Genomic DNA, 23087 nt, shown 5'->3' with positions numbered 1-23087 from the left:
GGACCTGGACGGGGGCCCCACGAGTGAGGACAGACTCAGGACAGCCCACCACCGATTATTAGTACAAAGAACACGCGTGCACTCGGCTTGGCCCCGGTCCACCCAAGCCCCAGGAGGTGTATGAGAAGTGAGGGATGTGTAGCGACCCTTAACAGGCATTTCCAAAAGAGAACACTTTCTGCAAACAAGGTGCGTGGGAGGCCTGGCAGGAGCAGCTCGTCCCCAAGCTCGGAGTCCACCCTCGAAGGCCCGCGCCGCCCAGAGCAGCTCGGAAAGGCCCACCCGGACAAGCCAAGTCAGGGACACACCCACCCCAGGTGCACCCAGACTGGGAGAGTCCAGGGGACCCTCAACTCACCCCAAAGAGCTGAGCTCTGGGGACGAAGACCGCCCGTCCTCCCGGGTCCTCCTGCCCTGGGCCCCGGGCCCCGGGCCACCCCTCCATGCCAGGGATGTTAGGATGTATAGGGTGACAATTCAGTACTCTCCATGCTGACAGGATAAACCATCTACTCAGTACCTCATCAAGCCGGGTGACTCTTCCCAGAGCCCTGGCTCCCAGGAGGGCCGAGGCAGTAGCGGGGGGTCGGGGGGGTTCAGGCAGGGGAAGGGACAGGGTGCCGGCCCAGCGCCCAAGCTGGGGGACCAGGCAAAGCAGGCCCAGCTCACAGGAGGACGGAGGCGAATGCCAGCAAGTCAGAGCCAGAGCCTTTTAGGTTCAAAGCGCGCGGGGTCCACCTAGGACGCATCCGAAGCACGCGCAAGGACAGCACAGCACAGGGACACGTGCCGGTGGCCACTGCAGTTGCTGCTTCAAAGGGAGAGACTACAGTCACCACAGAAGTGCCTGAAGAGTCTGACAGAATTCACTGTCCACTCAGGGTAAAGGTTACAGTGAAACCAGGAACAGAAGGAACTTCCTTAATTTGAGAGAGATCGTCTACCAGAAATTCCACATCTTGTGTACATCAGGCAGACTCTCTGATGAAGCAGGCCACAGAAGGGATGGCGGACACCCCCGCCAACCTGGCCGGGCGGCTCCGAGCCCAGGGAGGGCGCGAGCGCGGCTCCCACACCGGCCTCAGGTCTGACGCAGCTCCAACTCCAACAGGGCCTGCAACTGAACCTGGGATCTAATTCCAAACCTTATTTTTTAAAAACACTAAATGTGTAAGAATAGCCAAAACATTTTTGAAAAAGAACAAGAAACAAGAGAGCTGGCCTACTGGATATTAGAGCAAATTATGAAACGAGGGAAATTCCGACAAGGAGGCGTCAGGGAGGTGGGAACTCGAAGAGCAGGCTTTGCGACCAGCCATCCTGGGTAAAGGGGGGGGCGGTCCCTCCCTCCCGCTACTCCTAAAGATTACCTATGCCAGAACTGAATACTACAAATGAGACAATTTCACTGGCGTGTGGGATGCTGAACGTGGGAAATTTTTATGGGCTAAAACCTGTGTTTCTACGTGCTGCCCAGGAGGGCAGGCCAGATCCCTGAAGGGCCATCCATCCTGGTCATTTTCTCCTTGCTTCCTGGCCCACATTTGCTAACCTGTAAGAAACCGAAGGGAAGTTCCTTATAAACAGGGCCCGAAACAGAGCTCACATGAGGACCACTAACTTTATGCACCGTCCCGGCCTGGGGTTACTGACCCTGAGCAACGCTGGCTCACAGGACACTGACCACGGCCCAGTCCTCAGCCCGTGGAGACTGGGACCAATTCTCACCCCTTCTAGCAACACTGCAAAGGTTCCGGCCACTGCAGTAGGATGAGAAGACGACATAAAACAGAGTTTGAAAAGAAAGTGGTAAAACTGTCTCTATTTTAGTAGCATGATCATTTATGCAGAAAATTCTAAGGAATCTCCAGGATAACTACCAGAACCAACACAATTTTAGCAAGGCCAGAGGATACAAGATTAATAATCATTCATAAGTAATTAATTAATAATATAATAAATAGCAAAAACCGGAAAATGAAGCTTTTGTGAATTTCATTTATAACGGCTTCAAAAACTGTCAAACAGCAATGAGCTTATCCAAACCCCACAAACCTAAGACCTCTGCTCTGAGAACCACGAACACTGACGACAGAAACTAAGGAGAACGTAAATAAAAGGGGAGACACCACGCTCATGGATGAAGACCCAATACTGTTAAAATGGCCATTCTCCTGAACTGACCTATAGACTCAGAGCAATCCCTGTCATTGCTATCATAGGTTGTGTTGGTGACGTTCAAGACATTGACAAGCCTGTGATAAAATTCATATGGAAATGCTATGAACCTGGACCACCCAAAGCAGTCTTGAAACAGAGGACCTGGGACACAGGACTTCCCTTATCTGACGCCAAGACCTGCTTCACAGCTGCACAATTGAGACAGCCTGGTACTGAGAGGCTATCTGACTTTTCACAAAGACACAAAACTGATGAGGAAAGAAAAGTCTTTACAACAAATTGTGCTGGAACTGGAAAAAAAAAAAAAAAAGAAGAACCTGAACCAGGACTTCACACCACAGACAAACATTAATTCAAGATGGATTACAAACCTAAACGAAAAAGCCAAAACCGCAAAGTTTTTAGAAGAGTAGGATTTATCCGCCTGACTTGGGACTGGGCCATTTTCTTAAACAAGACGCACACTAGCCCCGTAAGGAAAAAAGACAAATCAGCCTCCTCAAAATTAAACTTTTGTTCATTAAAAAAAAAAACTGTTAAGAAATTAAATAGGCAAGTCCCAGTCTGGGAGAAAATTATTTGCAAAACACACCTGACAAGACTGGTCTCCAGGACGGAGGAACTCCTTGAGCTCAACAATAAAGAGCCCAGCAAGAGCCTCATGAAACAGACCCTGGGCCTCAGAGGGCGCCCCAAGGGGCAGCAGCACGTGAAAATGCCCATCCACCATGACAACGGGCACCTCACGCTCAGCAGCTAGGACTGCAGGGACAGACGTGCCGCCACAGCCGCGGAGCAGCCACAACTCTCCCACGTTGCTGGGGGCGCAAACGTACAGCCACAGCAGGGACGTCTGGCGGTTGCTTATAAAACTAAACATACACCTGCCCTACGACCCAGCATTCCATTCCAAGTATTTACCCAAGAGAAATGAAAACATATGTCCACAAAAAGACTTGTAGAGAATGTGCATAGCAGCCTTATTCACAGCAGCTAAAAAGAGAAAACAGACCAGGTGTCCATCCATAGGAAAGTGGACACCAAACGGTACGTCCACATAAAGAAACACTTCTCAGCAACAGGAGGGTGCAGACTACGGCTACACGAAGCACGGACGAGCCCAATGCCAAGCTGAGCAGAAGAACCCAGACACAGAAAGAGCACATCCTACGTGACTCCTTTTATACGATGTCCAGAGCAGCAAAACCTAAACTCTGACCTGAAAAAGACCAGATGGTGGCTACCTCGGGGGCAGTCGGGACTGGGGAGGGGCACGGGGCATTTCTGGGTGATGGTGATGGTCTGCACCCTGAAAGGGATTCTGGTTGTACAGGTGTAGGCATTTGTCATAAATCACTTAAGATTTGCATTTCATTGCATGTAAATTTGACCTCAAAATAAAAACTAAAAAGAACCATAAGCAAATATTGAACTCCAGTGGAATTATTTGGGAGAAAGCGTGCTGAAGTCTGTAATTTACTTTGGAACACGTAGCTAAAACACGGGTTGGTGTTTGGATAGACAGATGAACAGACATGTGATAAAGAAGTGAGGTGCTCACTGTAAAACGTGGATGGTGGGCATAAGGACGCCCACTGTAAAATGCTTCCTGCTTTTCCGTACGGAACTTTTCGTAATGAAATACTAAGTAAAATCAACTGCGGAGATGTAGCTAAAGCTATGTTCAGAGGCTGACATACAGCCTTTCATTCCTACACAAAACATACAAAAATAAATACGTCACTAAAACAAACCTAAAGAAACCAAGAATGGGGTACTAAAACAATAGAAACTAACAATTTGGAAAACAGAAGAGTAGAAGTGACAACTAAATACAAGAACTCTTGGCATGGAAGAGACAAAATTAACCAGAAATTAGAGAACGGGATACAAATAAAGAATGATAAACAGGATATTAAAAAATGAGAAGCCAACAACTCTGCTAATAAATGTTGAAATCTGATTAGATTAGATGTTTTTATAGGAAAATGAGTGACCAAGATTAACTCAAGTAGTTAGAAAAAGACCAACCATCATGGAAGAAAACTTAAAACGTCTTCAAAAAATTGTAGCCCATGGGCTTCCCTGGTGGCACAGTGGTTGAGAGTCCACCTGCTGATACAGGGGACATGGGTTCGTGCCCTGGTCCGGGAAGATCCCACATGCCGCGGAGCAGCTGGGCCCATGAGCCATGGCCGCTGAGCCTGCACGTCCGGAGCCTGTGCTCCGCAACGGGAGAGGCCACAACAGTGAGAGGCCTGCGTACCACGAAAAAAAAAAAATTGTAGCCCAGGAACGTTCAGGGCCCCAGTGCTCACGGTCTATTAACTTTTCCAAATCCATTTTACAAAGAATATTTTGCACAACTCCATGCTAGGGACTGTGAAAAAGAAGATGGATGAATGAATCATTTCCTTAAGAAACATCCAAAATGTGAAAGAAAACTTAAAATTAACAATTGTGGAAGAAATTGATAAATTTCTCTAAAAAATTAAAAGCATACAGTTTCTTTAAAACCATCAAGGAAAAAATAATGCAGAGGGCTTCCCTGGTGGCGCAGTGGTTGAGAGTCCGCCTGCCGATGCAGGGGACGTGGGTTCGTGCCCCGGTCCAGGAAGATCCCACATGCCGCGGAGCGGCTAGGCCCGTGAGCCATGGCCACTGAGCCTGCGCGTCCGGAGCCTGTGCTCCGCAACGGGAGAGGCCACAACAGTGAGAGGCCCGCGTACCGCAAAAATAAATAAATAAATTAATTAATTAATTAATTAAATAATGCAAATCATGTTCTGTGTGAGAACATAAAGAAAAAACCATTTCAAATTAATTTTAAAAGTCAGCAAAACACTAAAAAAACAACCGTAAGAAAAAAATTTCAAAACAATCTTCACAAGAAAATCTTTAGAAAAAATCAGATGTTCAGCATCAAGAAATATAAGTATCTTTTCCAAGCAAAATTAATAAGAAGAAATCCACCCCACAGACAGGTGCTCGGAAAGGAGGGAGCCACCAACCCCCGCAGAGCGGAGGCCCGGGGTCCCCGACCCCACCAGGTGGGTGAAGAGCTGCCTCTGCTGGGGACTCTGTACTGTCACACGCCCAGAAGAGGGCCTGGAGGGACACACACAGAACCAGAAAGTGGGAAATTTCGTAGGTATCATAAAACACCCGACCCGCACGCACTCCCTTTGCAATGCCTTCCACGGGAGAAGCAGCTTCCTGCGACGTTCCCGGTGGGGGAGGTCGGGGTTGAGGCAAGGCCTTGCGGACACTTGTACAGGTGACAGGGCCAGCCCCGCCCCCCGCGGGGCCGCCTACTTGTCACATCGCAGGCCCCCTCCTCCAGGGCCCCAGACCACCCAAAGCGGGCTCCGAGCCAGCCCGGGACAAGGCCCCACCAGGGACAGGGCCCCTCCAGGGACAGGGCCCCTCCAGGGACAGGGCCCCACCAGGGATAAGGCCCCGCCAGGGACAGAGCCCCGCCAGGGACAGGGCCCCTCCAGGGACAGGGCCCCTCCAGGGACAGGGCCCCGCCAGGGACAGGGCCCCGCCAGGGACAGGGGAGCTTACTCTGCAGCCACCTCTCGCGCCGCAGCTTCAGCTTCTCCTTCTTGGGCAAAACAGCCTTGGCCTTGGCACCTGCGGACAGAGAACACAGGGTGAGCAGGACAAAGCCAGGAGCCCAAGGTGTGCACACAGGTGTAGCTATTCAGGGCGCCCGGCCACCGCGCCTGGCCCCGGCTGCGGGACACCAGGCCCCCCAGGCAGAGCAACTCCAGGCTGCCCCGCTCGCTGGGCCTTAGCTGGTTTCCCCAGAGGTGACGCGGCTTAAGCCCAGGCCACGTTCCACCCGGGGCGCATTCTGTACAGGATCCGACTGTCCCGCAGATTCCCGAGCTGGTACAACACACCCACGGCGTCTAAGGAGAAGCAGCGCAGAGACGAGCTCCGTCAGGGCGGTGCTCCTGGTCAGCTGGACTTGTCAGTTCAGGATCCCCTGTAAACGCCCGTAACCCGGACTCCCACGGGGATCTAACCCCTTTCCCAAGAGTCAGATCCCACACGCTGCGGCCGTGCCTGGAGCTGGCCTACTTTCCTCCCCACTCACCCCGACCTCTCGGCCCAGCAGGAAGGGGAGGCGCAGGGACGTCAGTCACCCTGTGCCAGGTCGGCGGGATGCGGGCGGGTGTGCAGGAGGGTGACGGGAGGGAGGGGCTGCATGGCAGGCGCCCTGCAGGTGTCAGCGGCCGTGGGACTGTGGGTGAGGGAGGGGATGTCCCCGGGCCGGCGCGGGGCCCAACCGCCAGTGGGGTGAGGGCAGCATGTCTGGGGCAGGAGCCTTAGCAAGGGCAGCAGCGGCAGGAGGCAGCAGAGGCGCCTCACACGGGAGCCTCGCACCCGCCCTCAGAGATCCAGGGAGAAGTCCTCTCTGCCTTGCTCCTGATTCTGAAATAATTTCAAAAGAAAAGCGTCTACGACCCGCAGAGACTGACAGAACCGTAAGCGCATGCGGCATCTGACGAGCGGCAGGCTGGTACGCAGGTCGGGACCCTCCCCGCGCCACCCAGGCCCCCTGCCCAGCAGCCCAGGAAATGGGACCCGGCACGCTGACCCTGGGAGGCCCAGGGGACTGGGAAGCTTCAGTCTCGCGGAGGCTGCAAGCCTGAGAACCGGGGAGCCTCCGGCCCAGGGCGGCCAACAGACGCTGCCCCCAGGGGCACGGGAGGGAACAAGCGGGAACGGGCACTGCGGGGCCAGGGCACCTCAGGTCTGCTCACCTCAGCATCCCACCAGGGACCCCGAGGGCATCTGGAGGCTCCAAAAGCCCAACGAGCCCAACCCCCAAGGCTAGCAAAGCCCTTCAACGGGACAGTGAGGGGCCAGCGGGCCAGGTGGACCAGCCTTAAGAAGAAGGCGGTATCTGGGCAGGGCCACCACGTCCCCAGGGCTGCGGTCAGGGCTGCGTGAGGGCCGCACGGCTGCCCGGGGCGGTGCTCTATCCTGTCTCTGGACATCTCCAGGGCTGCAGAAGGACACGGACGTCCAGCCAAAGGAGAAGGGCCTGGCTCCATAGTGGCTTTAATGGAAGTTTTCAGACTCACAGGAGAGAGGGCCCTGTGAAGACCCCTCGAGTGTCCCTGACCGCACCCACCGACCCTGGTACTTCAAGCCAACCCTAGATGGGCCAGCGCCCGTCCTCCGGACTCTGGGACAGCAGGCACAGGTAAGTCCCCAGGTGTCTGAGCCAGCCCCGTGGAAGGGTCCCGCCTGCGGACGTGCTGCCATGCACCGAGTGCAAGCGCCCGACACACAGCGAGGCCAAACAACTGAAACGTCAGAGCTTGGAGCAGAGAAAAGTGTTCTGCAGGGCCAAGCAAGGAGACGGGTGGTTTGTGCTCAAAAGACCCCAACCTGCCTGAAAGGCTTCAGCAAAGCATTCTTAAAGGCCCCGTGACAGAGGCGAGTGGCAGGGCATGTGATCAGCTCGTGCACAGCTCTCTGACTGGTTGATGGTGAGGTAACAGGCGGGTTAACATGTGGCACCAGGAGGTCTGGGGGCTACGTGCTCAGGGTCATCAAGTAGTTAATTTCTTCCACTTAGTGGTGGTTTTTAGCACCTGAAAAACTCAGGAAATATGCTCAAGGTACTATTACCTGGGCACTTCAGAAGGGAGCTACGGCAGAGGATGTGCGAGAGGGGTCTGCCCACCCCCCCAAGGCCCCAATGGGTCCCGCTCGATTACAGACACACCCCGTGAGAACGGGCCATCCAGGCTGGACGGGGGACACTCAGGGGGACGCTGGCCAGCACCAAGGAGGCAGCGGCACCCCGTCGAGCCTGTCCCGTCCGCTCCCTCCTGAAGCCTGCGTATCACTTCTCTCCATCCCAGCACCAAGCCCCCTCGGACTCAGCCCGGGACAGGCCAGAGACCACAGTGTCCCCCCTCAGAGGAAGGTTCCGGAATGGCAGGAGAGGAGAGGACAGAGCAGGTGCTCAGGCCACCCCACCTGGTGACAGGGGAGGAGCACCTGCCGGTGACCAGGCCTGGCCTCACCGACCTGAGAACACAGCTCCAGAAATCGCCACCCCCACAAAGGCGGCTCGGGGGGGCCCCTGTCCCTCCTAGTGGCCAGGAGGGCCTCCTGGCCAGTGTGTGGAGCACAGGACAGAGGCACTCCGTGCACCTCGTGGGAGACAACCAGGGCTAACAGCAGGCCAACGTCCCCCCAGCGGGGCCCCAGCTTCGCTGAGCTGCCCACGTGAGGGGGCCCGTCTAGACAAGGAGCAGCCTGCGGCCCCTTCCCGGGCGGCATCAGCGCCCCCAGGTCAGGGAGCACCTGCGCACCGGGATGGGTCACAGACACACAGTCCACGTGGGGACACCGGAAGAGCTTTCACTTGTAATGTCGCTTCTCTCTCTCCTACAACGTGCACGTCCTGCTTTTTCAACTATGAAATGTTGTATTTTACAGAAGTAATTTTAGCAGGAGGCTGGTCCCTAACTTCCAAGTTTCCGCCAGCAGCGCGCTGCGCTGCAAGGAGGGGCCCCGTGGCCATTCAGTGTGGACGACTCGGCATCCACCCAGGCACTGGCTCAGCTGCCGTGGAGCCAGGAGCTACCGCGGAGCACAGGCCAGTAGAGCACCTGCCCTGCCAGCGCCGCACGCAAGCGCTCCCAGGGTCTGGACCCTGGCCCACCTGAGGCCTCCTGCACCCATGACCCGAACGCCAGCAGCACAGCACAGCTGGGGCCGGGTCAAAACACACCCATCGTGTCACAGCTCCGAGGGTCAGTGTGAGCCACGGCAGGGTACAGGCCCCACCTGTCATGCTGGCGCTGGCCAGTGCCCAGGGTAGACTCAGGCGGGCCAGTGTTCACTCGTGTCTGCCCTCAGAAGAATGAAGGGGGCCCACCAGGGTGGGCCAGGCAGCTACTCTGCGGGACTGAGGGCCCAAGGTCCCACCTGTCAGTGGGAGGAGGACCACACCCCACTCTACAGCCAGGCCACTGGGGTGCCACGGGGGGGACGGTAACACCGGGAGCAGAGGCCCAGGCTGAGGCTCCGAGAGGGAAGCGCCGAGAGAGGCCCTGGAGCTGGGCAGGGAGGCCCCGCGTCCGCAGGGACGCTCCAGCCACTGGCAGGGACACAGGGGGCTGCTGGGCCACTCCCATCGCCCACCCTGAGCCCAGTATCCCGGCGGGCACGGGCACTTAGCAAACGTTCACCACACTACGTGGACTTGCTTTTGCCCACAAAGACACCTCCTAAGGCCACCTGGCCTCCCCCGACGCAAGAATTCAGCCACCCCAGACTTCCTGGTGGCGCAGTGGTTGGGAGTCCGCCTGCCGACGCAGGGGACGCGGGTTCGTGCCCCGGTCTGGGAAGATCCCACATGCCGCAGAGCGGCTGCCCCCGTGAGCCATGGCCGCTGAGCCTGCGCGTCCTGGTCCTGTGCTCCGCAGCGGGAGGGGCCGCGGCGGTGAGGGGCCCACGTACCCCCCAAAAAAAAGAATTCAGCCACCCCTGCACTGGCACTGGCGGGATGGGCATGGGGGCTCTCACTGCTCAGCCCAGCACGGGGAAGTGGGGCAGCGGGCGGAGGGCGAGTGCTATGATGTGATTTCTTTTGTGTTATAATTCCTACTCATCCCGTGTGACACACACGTGAGCTGTGAAGACACGTTAGATGGTTCAAAATGGAGCCACAGTGGCCAATGTGAACCTCCGTGTCAGCTGTTCTGAAACGTCCGCTGCAGGACCGCGAGTGTCTTAGTGATGAACTGAGAGCATTACCTTAGATGAGAAGCTTGATGGGGCACGTACGTCACTGAAACAGAAGAAACAACGGATAAAGCCCAGACCCCCTTTCTGGGACAAACGCTGTTCCCTGAAGAGAACCCTGAGCCCAGCGACTGGAGCCGACTCCACGCTACCGAGAGCTGTTCAGAGGCGCTGCCCGAGGCCCTCCTGCTCAGCCGCGGGGACCTGCCGCCGGCTAAGATGCCGCCTCCTGCCCGAAGACTCCGGCAGTGGTCCGGCACCTCTCCTCTCTGACCACCTGTGTCCTGTGCTGTGCGCCATAAGCCGAGTGACCGTCCACCTCCACCCCCGCGACTCTGACCTGCCCTTCCTGCTGGGCCCTGCAACAAAACAGCACAAGAACTGGGGTGCAGGGCACGCTGCGGGACACTGGGGTCCCTGTGCACCCGGCTCCTCGGCACCTTGGGCCCATCCACACACGCCTCCTCACAAGGCCACGCTGCGGCCAAATCCCCTGCACTTCCCACCAGCCGAGAGTCCGTCCAGAGCTGGGAAGAAGGCGCTGGGAAACACCCCGTCCTGCAAGCAGGAGGAGCGGCCCGAGGGCCCCAACCCTTCGCTCTCCAAACCCAGCAGGCAGGCTCCTCCGTGCCCTTCCCTGCTTCCGTCTGTCCAAAAGAACGGGCTCAACGCAGGCAGAGCAAGGTGAGAAGAGCCCAGCAGTGGGGCCCTTCCTGTCCCCCAGCTGCCAGCAGGCCCAGAGCAGGGGCCCATGCCTTCCATCCTCTGGTCGAGCACACAGAGCTCAGGCCCCGCTAGTCAAGCTGGCCCTGGAGACAGTGGGCACCCCTCGCAGGGCCTCCCCGCACGGTCAGGAGGCAAGCGCCCGGGCAGCACGTGGGGTGCTCAGAGCCTGCGGCCACAGAGGACGGCGGGCACCACGCACCACGGCCAAGACCAGGAAGGCATCCTCCAGCCCCCAGCCCCGCAAATGCCGCTGCCCACCGGAGACCTCCAGGACTCCCCTCAGTGGCCTCAAGAGGCCAGAGAGGCCAAGGGGAGAGTGAACCACCCGTGGCCAAAGTGGGTCTCCACGGAGCAGCAGCTCCCTCCAGGCCTTGACCTTCCTGTTCCTGTTACACCCGGGCCGGACGGACGTGAGTAAAGCTTAGTAAAGCTCCAAGTGGATTATTCTGTCACAGCCCTGGCATCACAGCCCTGGCACCATAGCCCTGGCGTCACAGCCCTGGGGTCACAGCCCCGGCGTCACAGACCTGACCTGAAAGGCGGGGCAAGTCCCTCAATGGGGAGCTGCATCAGAAGTCCCTAAAGACAGCCTCTGGGAAGCGCTCGGTCCGCCTGCACCCCAAGGTCAGCCCTCCCAAGCCTCCTCTCCTCCTCCAGGCAGGACCCGCTCCAGGTCTGGGCTCAGCCTGGAGACGCAGGGACGCAGCTCTGCTGCCCTCTGCTGAGCACCTGCCTCGGAGGAAACCGAGTTCCGGAGGAAACCGCAGCGGTTGGCCAACGGGGGGAAGCTCCGGCCGCAGGGAAAGGGAAGGTCAGGGCAGAGCTCTCTGCCTGGGTGGGGGAAGGGGGCGTCTCAGCAGCGCAGCCCACAGGACATGAAGGCGGGTGACCCCCAAGGCCAAGTCCCTCCACTGGGGCCTCGAGGCCTGCTTGTCCACTCACCACAGTCTCCTCCCCAACCTCTTCCACCCAGAGCCCCTGCAGACGCGCTGCCACCGCCACGCCCTCCCTCCTGTCCTTCTGCTCCTGTGTCCCTAACCAAGCCCGTCCTCCACCCACTCACGTTCCCGTTTGAGTCCAGGGGCCAGGACTACCCAGCCCAGGGTACAGGCGAACGACTGGCAACAGCGCAGGTGCTTTACCTGAGCACGGAGTGGGCTTGTTTCCCCGCAGCACCACAGCACAGAGAACACAGAACTGGAGGGCGGTGCTCTGTGCGGGGCAGGATGCGGGAGCCCAGGGGCCGCCCCGCCCTCCACCCGCCCTCCAGTCCGGATGCGGAGGAGCTGAGGCTGCTCCCTTGCAGGTGCAGATCTGTGGGCCGCGGGCCCAAGCCTCAGGGCGAAGCTGAGTTCTGCTGCTGGTGGGGGGCGGGGAGGCCCATCACTGCAGAGCCCAGTGGTCCCCCCACAGGAAACTCAGGGCCCCTGCCTGGAATCAGAAGGAAAACTGGCGGGCAGACCTGGTCCCAAAGGCTCCCGGAGGAAGCTAAAGAGATGCCACCAGCAAGCCCCACCCTCCCGCCCCCCACCCCCCCCCGGGGTCGACCAGGCCCCACTGCGTCCAGGCTGCAGGGCAGGGTGTGAGCGCCGGTCTGCACTAGGAGGGGAGTCCAGCAGACATGCGTCCACCCCGGGGCAGGGAGCGGGGGGCACCCACAACCAGGCTCCTCTGGGACCACATGGACCACACAGGCACAGTGGCCAGGGACGCGGGGAGCAGTGCTATTTGCGCCTCAGCCCAGGGCAAGGACGTGCTCATCCAGGCAGACAGCGCCCTCGCTGTCACGGCCCAGCAGGTCACTGAGCAGAGCTGAGTCACCGGATGCCACTTTCCACATGACCTGCCTCTGCCCCGGGCCACCGGTCCCAGCTCAAACCCAGGGGAGCCACAAGGCCCATAGCCCAAGAGATCCAGGGCACTGGCCAATCAGGAGGCAGGTCTGAGGAACCCCAAAACGCAAGTGCAGCTGGAGAGGGAGGCGTGGGTGTGGTGAAAGACACCTGCCACCGGGAACCAGGGCACCGCTCAACGGGACACGTGGCCGATAACTCCTCCAGCATCACCGGGCACTTACGGAAGCCAGGCCCAGGTGCCGTTCCCCACTTTCCACGTTTACTGACTCATCTGAACCCCAAAGCAGGCGGCACTGAGGACGCAAGGACCAGTATCACCCCGTTACAGGTGAGCAGCCAGGGGCCAGAGAGCCAAGTGCCCCGCCCAAGCCCCCAGCTGCGGCTCCGGAGCACATGCCCCACAACCACCATGGCCCACCCACTCCCTCCAGTCCCCGGGGACTCTGCCAGCCGCAAGGCCACAGAGCTCACAGCAGCCAGCGCTCTGCGCCCCAGAGCCCGGGCCCTCTCCTTCTGTAAATTTTCTTTAATTTTCTGTATATTATGACACTCTGACATCCTTAATAAAAACAAAACAAAACACCTTTCTGGCTGCAGAGAGACTGCTTTCTGCGGGCTTTGATGAGCCGTTTCCTGAGCTGCTCTCTCTCCTGGTCACAGCCCACAGACCACCTCAGAAAAGAAAATAAACCCTTCCTTCCTCCTCTCCCTGTCCCCCTCCACACCCTGTGGTTTTCAGGCCACACTACCCAGATTTTAAGCGCCCCCTCTGACGGGAAGTGACGTCTGCTCTTTCTGGTTGGCCATGCTCTCCGGGCAGCCAATGCTGTGGGAGGCGGCCTGGAACTTTGTAAAACCCCTCAGATTTAGCACGAAGGCTCAGGGGTAACTGAGGTCTGCCTGCCGCACACTGAGGCAGTCCCGCAGATCAGGACCGCAAGGGCTGATCAGGAGATCTGGATGACAGCCCATCACAGCTCAGGACAGAGAGGAGATGGGGGCTTCTATGCTCCTGCAGCCGCGAGGCAGGACCCACTAGGCCCTGGGCCAGTGTCCTGAACCTGGCAGCATCGGAGACCCCTGGAGGGGGTGTGAAAACAAGGTTCCGCAGGTCTGGGATGGGACCCCAGGGATGCTGGTGCTGGCCAGAAAAGCCATCAAAACTGCCCGGTACACAAACCGTAAGAGGACCGATGAACACACAGAAAGCTGTTTGATCACGTGGGTCACCAAGGGGACCTGAGAGGCCATGGCTCCGGCCCCCCAGGCACACCCTGCCCGCCCAAACGAAGGCAAGTCCCTGCGGCACCCGCCATGGGAAAGCACTCAGGCAGGTCACGCAGCCAGAGCGGCAGTGTGCTCTGCGGAACCATCCCCAGAAACAGCAGGAGAGCCTGAGGCCGGGAATACGGCACCCACACGCACCACTCTGGATGTCAGCACTACTGTGGGCTGGAGGCAAACAGAATCCGCAGGTGCAGAAAGAAGCCATCCAGAACTGCCCTATCTGACTGAAACCAGAAAATTCCGAAATGAGAGCCACCACGCATTCCCTCTTCCGAGGAAGTCTCATGGCCACGAGGACACCAGAGCCGGCGCCACATGGACCCACGTGAACCTTCCTCTATGTATTCACCACCACCCCAAAGTTTGCCCTCGGAAGCCCACAGCATCACTGCTCTTCGCTAAGATGCTACAGAGACCCAAGTCCTCACCACCACTTTGAGTTACTCATCACTGAGGTTTCTCCCATGTGATGTGACCTGCACACAGTAGTAGTTTGTTCTTCTCTTGTTAATCTCTGTTAGTCTAATTTGCAGGGTCCTAGCCAAGAACCTAGAAGGGTAGAGGGGAGAAGGTTTCCCTCCCTACAGCTTCAACATACAAGGAATGGCAAGGAGATTCCGATAATCTCCCCAGTGAAATAAAAAAAAATCCAAAGCAGTGATGCAAACAACATGACCTCCTGAGAGATGCCTGATGTAAGCCATACCTGTGAGATAACTACAGCTTACAACCGCAACAGCTGTTTACAAACTTAGATGGAAACCCTAGAAGCCCTGCCCCGGAGGCCAGGGTGCTCCCCACAGGGCTACAGACGCTTCTATTCTCAATGGCTCATCTGTAAATGTGCAGCTCACGTGTGCGGCATGAAGCTTCTCTCCAGGAAGTGGTGGCGGTGTGGCCACCCAGGGCAGGAGAGCTGCTCCTCTCCTCCAGAAGCAGCCCAGACGGGACGCTGGAGCTAGGAACACCACAAAGCCCCAAGTGGGGGAGGTGCAGGAGGAAAAGAGACCTCCCCCACGTGATAAGCACGTGAAGGAAAAGGGGAGCGGGGGCTGCCACGCACCCTTGTTCCCCCCTGGTTCTGACTGAGGCAAGCACGAGGATGGGAGACTCTTTTACTTCGTTTACCTAAATAAGGAATTACCACTGATCTGTTGAGGTGTGATAATGGCCTTGTAGGCGTGTTTACGTCTTTTTTTCTAAGAGCTCTTAAAAATACTTACTAAAGAATTCTTGAGGGAAATGCTGTTTGTTTCAAAATAACCCAGTACTGTGTGTGCTGAAAACAGAGGATGGGCACATGGACTGTCTTATACCATCTTCTGCTTAGCACATCCTTAAAATTTTCCACTAATAAAACAAATCTCTTCGAAGTGCACAGGCGCACCTGCAGTCTGCTCTGACCCGTGCCCGCGAGCAGGTGGAAGCGGGCCTGGCGCCCACCCCTGAGGTCCGTCCTGCCTGCTCTCACCTCTCCTGACGGAGGCGCTGCTCCTCGCGTCCACGTCCAGCTTCTGCACCAAGGCGCTGGGGTCTATCGTGGTCCCGGCAAACACACTGGCATTCATGAAGGCCCACTCCTGAAATGGAAACAGAGGAGACCTAAGACCTGCTTCAGAGTGGCTTCAGAGACCCCTCGGCGAGGGCCGGACCCCGGCTTTTCCAGAGCGGGAGCTGGAGAGGAGCCCGAGGCCACCCCAGCTCAGACCCCAGAGCTCTCAAGCCACATCCTTTCTGCAGCCTCAGTTCACCACCCAGGCCTGGATCCTGGTTGCGGGGCCCTTTGAGACCAGATGCAGGACCAGTAATGATTATGAATTACACCCTCAACACTCAGGAGCCCTTGTGAGAGGAGCCAGGTTTCCCCCCAAACCTCCCACCTTCCTACTGTCCCTCCCGTTTCACAGCCACTGTTCCATCTCAGCAATCTCACTGTCTCCCAGCCCCATTCATCCCACATCAAGATTTCAAAATCCTCCAGGTCACCCTGCCCATCACACTGTGCTAACCCAGACCCCGTCTCCCAGGCCTGGCCGGCTCACTCGGGTCCAAGCTCCAGGACAGGGGCCTTGGAAGGGGCGTCAATAACACGGGGGAGTAGGCACAACCTCTGAGCAGACGCTGGCCGGGCAGCAGGCCGTCCTGGCCCGGGGGGCAGCTTCCAGGAAGCGGCGCATGGCAGGCTGGAGGTGGTGTGAGCTGAAGGCTGCACTGGCTCAGGAGTGGCCAGACAGAACGGCAAAGCCACTAGTCCCTGTGAAGGCGGGTCAAAACGTCAGCTCCCTGAACTATGAGAGCAGCCTCCCAGCCACACACACGTATCCAGTGGTAAAGGGCAGAGATCTCTGTGGCCACGGGGGCTTAAGCACAGTCGGACCAGTAAGAGGCTTGTGCTGACCCAGGCTGCCAGGCTGAAAGATAAAGACAAGAAGAAACAGGAGCAGGGAGATGGGAGGCCGCGCACTGGCAGAGAGCGGACCCTGAGTCACACGGCAGCCCGGAGCCAGGCCAGTGATAACTACCAGGTACACAGCACCAAGCCCCCGCAGCGCCACCACGCGCTGCCTAAGACATCCGGTTTTCAACAACAACAGAGCGGGGCCTGTGCAAAGAAACCGGGGAGCAAGACCCAGGCAACAGAAGCTGCTTCTGAGGGGCCCACGTGTTGGACTTGGCAACAGCCTCAGAGCGGCCACTGCAAATGTGCTGAGGACTAAAAGAGACCCTGTGTAAAGAACTGCAGGAAAGTATGCTGACGACATCTCACCAAACAGAGAACGTCAGGAAAGAGACAGAAGTCATTCAAAAATGGAAGTCTTAAATATGCTACCAGGATATACTGCACAACACAGGAAATACAGCCAATATTTTACAGTAACTATAAATGGAATATAACCTTTAAAATTGCGAATCACTATGTGGTACACCTGTAACTTATATAACATTGTACATCAACTATACCTCAATTTTTTAAAAACAGAAAAAAATAAAATTACAGCAATCAATTCAGTGGCATTGGCATAAGGATATACAAACAAATCAACAGAACATATTAGTGTCCATAAATGGACCCACACATATATGGTCAATTGATTTTTGACAAAAGTTCCAAGATAATTTAATGGAGAACTCCAATAAATTATGTGGAAACAAAATGATATTTATATGGGGAATAAATGATTCTCAACTCCTACTGCATACCGTAACAAAATATATATATGTTTTTTATAATATATATTTTAATAATATATATATAAGTAAATAAAATTCTGGAGTAAAAAAGTACATTAATCAAAACGAAGAATTTCACTACAGAGATTCAAAAGTAAATCTAAGCTGGCAGAGGAAAATAATCAGTGAATATGAAGAAAGATCAATAGAAATTGTACCATATGAAGAAAAGACGGAAAAAGAACAGAGCTTCACAGAAAAAAATGAATAGAAATAACCTTACACAACAGCCTTGCAGAAGAACAAATAGAGCCTCAGAGCACCATTCAGCGTGCCAACCTATGTACATGTAACGGAAGCACCAGAAGAAGAGAGACAGAACAGGGCAGAAAAAGTATTCGAAGAAATTATGTCTGAACACTTGCCAAAGCTGATGGAAAACCCTAACCTATACATCCAAACTCAATGAACTTCAAGTAGGATAAACAAACTCCAAACAGAACAAGCACAGAGATCTACACCAAGACACATCATAGTCAAAACGTTTAAAGGCAAAGAGAAAATCTTGAAAGCAGCAAAAAATGACTCATCACATACAAGGGAACCCCAATAAGATTAACAGCTGACTTCTCATGAGAAGCAATGGAGGCCAGAAGGCAGTGGGATAACATAAAAGTGGTGAAAGACTATAGTCAACCAAGAATTTTATATCCAGCAAAACTATCCTTCAAAGATGAAGGTAAAATAAAGACAGTCCCAGATAAACTAAAGTTGAGAGAGTCTCTTGCTAGTAGACCTGCCTTATAAGAAATACTAATAAAGTTTTTTAGGTTGAAAGCAAATGATACCAGCTTGCATACATAACAATAACAGCACAACAAGGGGATAAGAGGGAATGGAGTTAAACAGTAGTGAAGATTCCGTCTTTCACTTGAATTAAGATGTAAATACTGATGTACATCGTGAGCCCTATGTCAACCAGCAAAGGACATCCACTGACAAAAGGTCTCTCCATGACCAAACTCTGCTCAGACTCCCCTGAGCTTTTCAACTAAACCTTGACTTTTCACAACACCAAAAGCACAAGCAACAAGAGAAAACAAGATAAACTCATCAAAATTAAAAACTTTGTGCTTCCAAGGACAATATCAAGAAAGTAAAAAGGCAACCCATAGAAGTGAAAACACATTTGCAAACCATATATATCTGATAAGGGTTTACTATCTAGAATATATAAAGACCTCTGACAATTCAACAAAAAGACAATCAACATAATTTTTAAATGGGCAAAGGACTTGAATAGACATTTCTCCAAAGATATACAGTCAACAAGCCCATGAAAAAAATCCTCAACATTATTCATTAGCCCTTTGGGAAATGCAAATCAAAACAATGAAATATCACCTCACATCCAGCAGGATGGCTATAATCAAAAAGACAGATGACGGGGCTTCCCTGGTGGCGCAGTGGTTGAGAGTCCGCCTGCCGATGCAGAGGACACGGGTTCGTGCCCCGGTCCGGGAAGATCCCACATGCCGCGGAGCGGCTGGGCCTGTGAGCCATGGCCGCTGAGCCTGCGCGTCCGGAGCCTGTGCTCCGCAATGGGAGAGGCCACAGCAGTGAGAGGCCCGCGTACCGCAAAAAAAAAAAAAAAAAAAGACAGATGATAACAAGTGTTGGTGAGGATGTGGAGAAATTGGAACCCTCATTTATTGCTGGTGGGACTCTAAGATGGTGCAGCCATTGTGGAAAGTAATCTGGCAGTTCCTCAAAAAGTTCAACATAGAGTTCCATACATCCTAGCAATTCCACTCCATGCATCCACAGAAAAATGTGTACACAGCAGTATTATCATGACAGCCAAAAATTTGAAACAACCTAACTATCCAACTTACGAATGGATAAATAAAATGTGACATAGTCTGGTATACCCATACAATGGAGTATTTTTCAGCCATGAAAAGAATAAAGCCAACAAAGAAATGGATGCTACAAAAATAGTACTACAAGGATGAACTGCAAAAGCATGCCCAGTGAAAGAACCCTGACACAAAAGGCCACGTATCGTATAATTCCATTTGTATGAAACATCCAGAAGAGGCATATATATACAGAAAGCAGATTCACAGTTGCCAGAATGACTGATAATAAGTATGGGGTTTCCTTTTAGGGTGATGAAAATATTCTGAAATCTGTAGTGATGGCTGCGCAAATCTGTGAATATACTAAAAAAAAAAAATCCCATATTGTACACTTTAAATGGGTGAGTTTTATGACATGAATTCTACCCCAATAAAGTGTTTATGAAAACCAGGGCACTGATGCCAGATCCTGGGTTCAGACATCAGCTCCTCCACGAGCAGCTGAATGTCCTTGGTAATTTATTTAAATTCTCAGCTTTTTCCTCATTTCAGCAAAATGAGGCTTGGGGCTGTTATGAAGAAGTAAAGTGCCTGGCACACAGCACGTGCTTAACAAACATGGCTGCTCTCTTGAGCATTACTGATCCAAAGCCACAGTCCCCACAAACCAGCAAGATTTTGTCCACTGTCCGGGTGCTAGCCCCTTGGTTACAAACACCAGTAAATGCTTCCAGGAAGCTCCAGGGTCAGCACCTGGATAAACAAAACATGGTCTAACCGAACAGTGGAACACCGTTCCACCACAAAAAGGAATAGCACTGATATACATCATACAACCTCCAAGAGCGCTGAAAACGCTATGCTAAGTCCAAGAAGCCAAACGCAAAGGCCACAGCCTACACGCAAAGGCCACGACTCCATCCACAGGAAATGCACCGAACAGAGGCAGAAAGATCAGTGGTTGCTTAGGGCTAGGTAAGATGGGGGGACGGGGGGGACTGCTACAGGGTACAGGGTCTCTTCAGTTTGCTCTTCGTTGTTTTCGTTAATCCTGGGAATTCCCTTTCCTTTCCTCGGAGCACAGCTACGATGCACAGGAATTTTTGCCATTTTCGCGCAACATTTCTACACGTGGGGATGGGAGGTTTCTGGTCCTCCCTCGCAGAACTCCAAACGCGGAGCAAGTCAACGCCTCCCAGGCCGTCGCGCACTTGAGCAGCCGAGCCTCGGGGCCCACGGAGGCCACGACACTTCGCGGACCAGGAAGGCCCGCTGGCCGCGCGGTAAACTCCGCCGAGTCCCAGGGCGGTCCTGGGGTCGCGGGGACCCTTCGGGGGCGACAGAGGGGCGCCCACAAAGCACGCGGGGCTGGAGCCGGCCCGGGACTCCCGAGGCCGCAAAGTGTGGAGCCCTGACCCCGGCCCGCGGCCCCCTTCCCCCACCCGCAGCCCTTCCCCACTCCCACGGCCCGCCGTGTCCCCAGCTTACCTTCCCCCCGACTCCGCCAGCCGAGGCCTGCAGAGAGGCCGCCTCCCGGGCGGGGGGCGTGGGGCCGGGCGCGGCCTCCCCCGTGGGCCTCACGGCAGCCTTGTGCACCCGGGACCGCAGGCCCCTCACTTTCCCCATGTCCGCGGCGGAGATCCACAACCGGCCGGAAGCCGAAGAGCACACGCGGCACAAGCTGCCGGAAGCCGGTCCTTAGCTCTGGCGGCCCGGTGGAAACAAAAACCGCTGTGGCTGGAGTCCGCTACCCTGCCCGCGCCGGCCGCGAAGCGCCAGAGAGGAGTATGGCGGGGCCGCAGAGGGGCGGGGCTGCGGTGTGGGGGCGGGGTCGCGCTCCTCGTCCCGCCTTTGGCTCCGCCCCGCCTCCCGGGGCAGGTGTGGCTAATTGCTGGAATCACGCAGCCTCCCTGTGATCTGGAGAATGATGGTTACAGCGCTGGAGGGGATCAAGGTTGTTGAAATACACGAGTGTGCTTGCTTGTGCCTGTCAAAAACGCCCTGCGGGGAGGAAGAGAATCGGAGGACTGGGGAACCCCTAAAGGAAACCCCATACTTATTAAAACACCTCAGAGGCATCAGGCCAGGATTTATAGGGGCGACTTCACAGAACGGATCTGGGCTGGGGCCAGAGAGAAATGTCCCTGGAAGAAACCCCAGAAGCCAGCTCTCAGACTCGGCACCCCGACTCTGTCAGTGGCCCTGCTATCACCACTGCCTGCCCAGGGCCAGGTTGGGTGTCTGACCGGCGCCTGCCAGACCAGCTTCCTTTGGCTAGAACCTGTTTCCTGGCTGTGACCCAGACTAGTGGAACTTCTGGGGAGACTTTCTGGAGCATGGAGAAGGCCAAGCCCACCACCCACTCGTGTCCCCCCTCATCTGGTGGCACCTACAACTTCCTTAAGGGGTGTCACGAGTCATTCTCTGGTTCCGTCAGACCTAAGGAGAACACAGAGGTAATGACTGCCGGGTACACGTGCTGCCAGGGTGCATGCAGCCAAAGGCCTGCTGGGCGGCCTCCATTTCAGGGTTTGCTTTCTGCATTTTCTGTACAGCCCATGCTTTCTCAATAGAAGGAAAAGAACGTCCAACTGCTGCAAAATGGATCTGTTATGAGTTTTTTAAATCCTGGGGCCCGTCCCCTCTCTTTCCCTTCATCCCTCTGCGTGACCAGGCCACACCCTGCTACCCTGACACTTTCATCTGCAGCCCCCATCTCTCTCTGGGTCTCCACCTGAAATTGAGGGAATCTTACAGTGGAATTCTTGGTTCCCATCCCAACCTGCCCCCACTACCCGGGCAGTATATTCCCCTTCAGAAGAAATGGCACGGGCACTCACACAGCCGCCCAAGCCCCAAACCGAGGCGTCACCTTGGCTAGCGTCCCCTCTCCCTGTCACATCCAACCCAAGAGCCCCTTTATCACTCCCTCCAAATTCCAGCCCCACCTGGGCTCCTGCCCTGGCCTCCTCACTGGAGGCCCTTACCTCCCCAGAGGGGCCACGGCCATGATCGCCCTGGAAAGGCTACCCCTGGCTTTGGCCTCCAGGGGAGGACCCCTCCCTCAGCCGCTCTGTCCTTCCCAGCGCTCAGCCGTGTCTCCTCTTTCCCATGTGCCGTCCTCCGCCTCCCTGCGGGACCTCGCGGCCTTGGTGGTCTCTGGACAGGCCACGCCCCCCGTGCTGGAGGCGCGAGTTAATTCTTCTGTCGCGGGAGGGCGCCCGCGACCCGCGTGGCTTTCTCTGGAGGAGCTGGGCGCCGCGGGCGCAGGCGCGGGCGTGCTGGGGATGCCAGCGCGGGCCCTTCCCCGGACCCCGAGCGCCTTCAGCCTCCGCAGGGCGCGGACCTCCTCGCGGGTCCGGTGGTCCCAGGAAGTCGTGGAAGGATGGCTTCCGGGAGAGCCTCGGGGCAAACACCCGGCCGCCCATCCCAGTCCACCCGGCCCTTCGGGGCCCTCCGCAAGGACTTCCGGATGATGCCCCCGCTCTCTGCTCTCGGGTTTCCCAAACCCCACCAGGCTGCGCGTTAGAGCGCACAGCAGCTGCGAACAGCGGGGCTGCAGACCCCCGGTTCTGACCCGCTGCTCCTCCCAGCGCCCGCGGCTCCTTGCGGCGTGGGCGCCGCCCTGGCCAGTGACCAGGCTGGGACGTGGAGCCCCAGGGCCCACTGCATCCCAGCCCTGACTAACCCTGGGCCAGTGCCCTGACCCCACGCATCTCTATGTGCCCACTGTCAGGACTTCCTTCCTGGGGTGGTCCTGGGGCTGCAGCAGCCTCCCGCGTACAGCGCCCAGCCCGGTGAACCTGGCCCCGGATAAGCCTTCCTTAGCCCTCCTCAGCCCCAGGAAGGCGTCCTATCAGCCCCCTCCCTGGCCACACTCCTCTCCCCTCAGCCCCTGCCGGGCCTGAGTCTAGGTCTCGCGAGCCCCCGGGGCCTCTCCCCGGAGAGGAGGCCCGGTTCACGCGCCCCCAGCGAGCTGGCCAGGCTTGGAGGTGACTTGGGCAAGGTAGGAGCCTCAGTTTCCCCATCTCTACACTGGGTTGCCGCAGGGGTTCTTTGAGGACTGTCAGGTAAAGCACCAGGAAGCCCCTGCAGGCAGCCGGTGCTCAGATTCCAGTGGCAGCAAGTCGGTAGGGAAGCAAACCCGGCGGTCTGGCGGCTCAGGGGCGGGCCGTCGGGGTGTCAGCGTCAGCACCAGGCAGGGTGCCCCGCGGCAGGCGGA

The 23087-nt window shown here is 56.2% G+C and overlaps 2 protein-coding genes across 6 annotated transcripts in view; one reads left to right on the top strand and one right to left on the bottom strand.

Moving 5' to 3' along the window:
• The window catches only part of SLX9 (SLX9 ribosome biogenesis factor), a 28499-nt gene extending 7747 nt beyond the window's left edge, over positions 1-20752 (bottom strand). For 3 of the 5 annotated variants that reach the window (XR_009540839.1, XR_009540840.1, XM_060151091.1), the window contains exons 1-3: positions 20354-20752; positions 15304-15412; positions 5749-5817 (exon numbers count right to left, since the gene is read on the bottom strand). Coding sequence is in view for 3 of the 5 variants with exons in the window: in XM_060151091.1 (XP_060007074.1) it covers positions 5749-5817; positions 15304-15412; positions 20354-20491 (316 nt within the window). In the remaining 2 variants the exon portion in view is untranslated. The remainder of the gene's footprint in view (positions 1-5748; positions 5818-15303; positions 15413-20353) is intronic. The other 2 variants (XM_060151089.1, XM_060151090.1) reach the window with 2 other exon arrangements.
• A 1450-nt stretch (positions 20753-22202) lies between these two features.
• Positions 22203-23087, top strand: part of ITGB2 (integrin subunit beta 2) — a 39981-nt gene continuing 39096 nt past the window's right edge. Inside the window, exon 1 of the mRNA XM_060151084.1 lies at positions 22203-22871. The gene's annotated coding sequence lies outside the window, so the exon portion shown is untranslated. The remainder of the gene's footprint in view (positions 22872-23087) is intronic.

The sequence above is a fragment of the Lagenorhynchus albirostris genome, chromosome 5 (genome assembly GCF_949774975.1).
Source record: "Lagenorhynchus albirostris chromosome 5, mLagAlb1.1, whole genome shotgun sequence".
In the NCBI taxonomy this organism is placed as follows: domain Eukaryota; kingdom Metazoa; phylum Chordata; class Mammalia; order Artiodactyla; family Delphinidae; genus Lagenorhynchus; species Lagenorhynchus albirostris.
The sequence above is the reverse complement of the archived record's forward strand: the minus strand, read 5'-3'. Positions and strand labels throughout refer to the sequence as shown.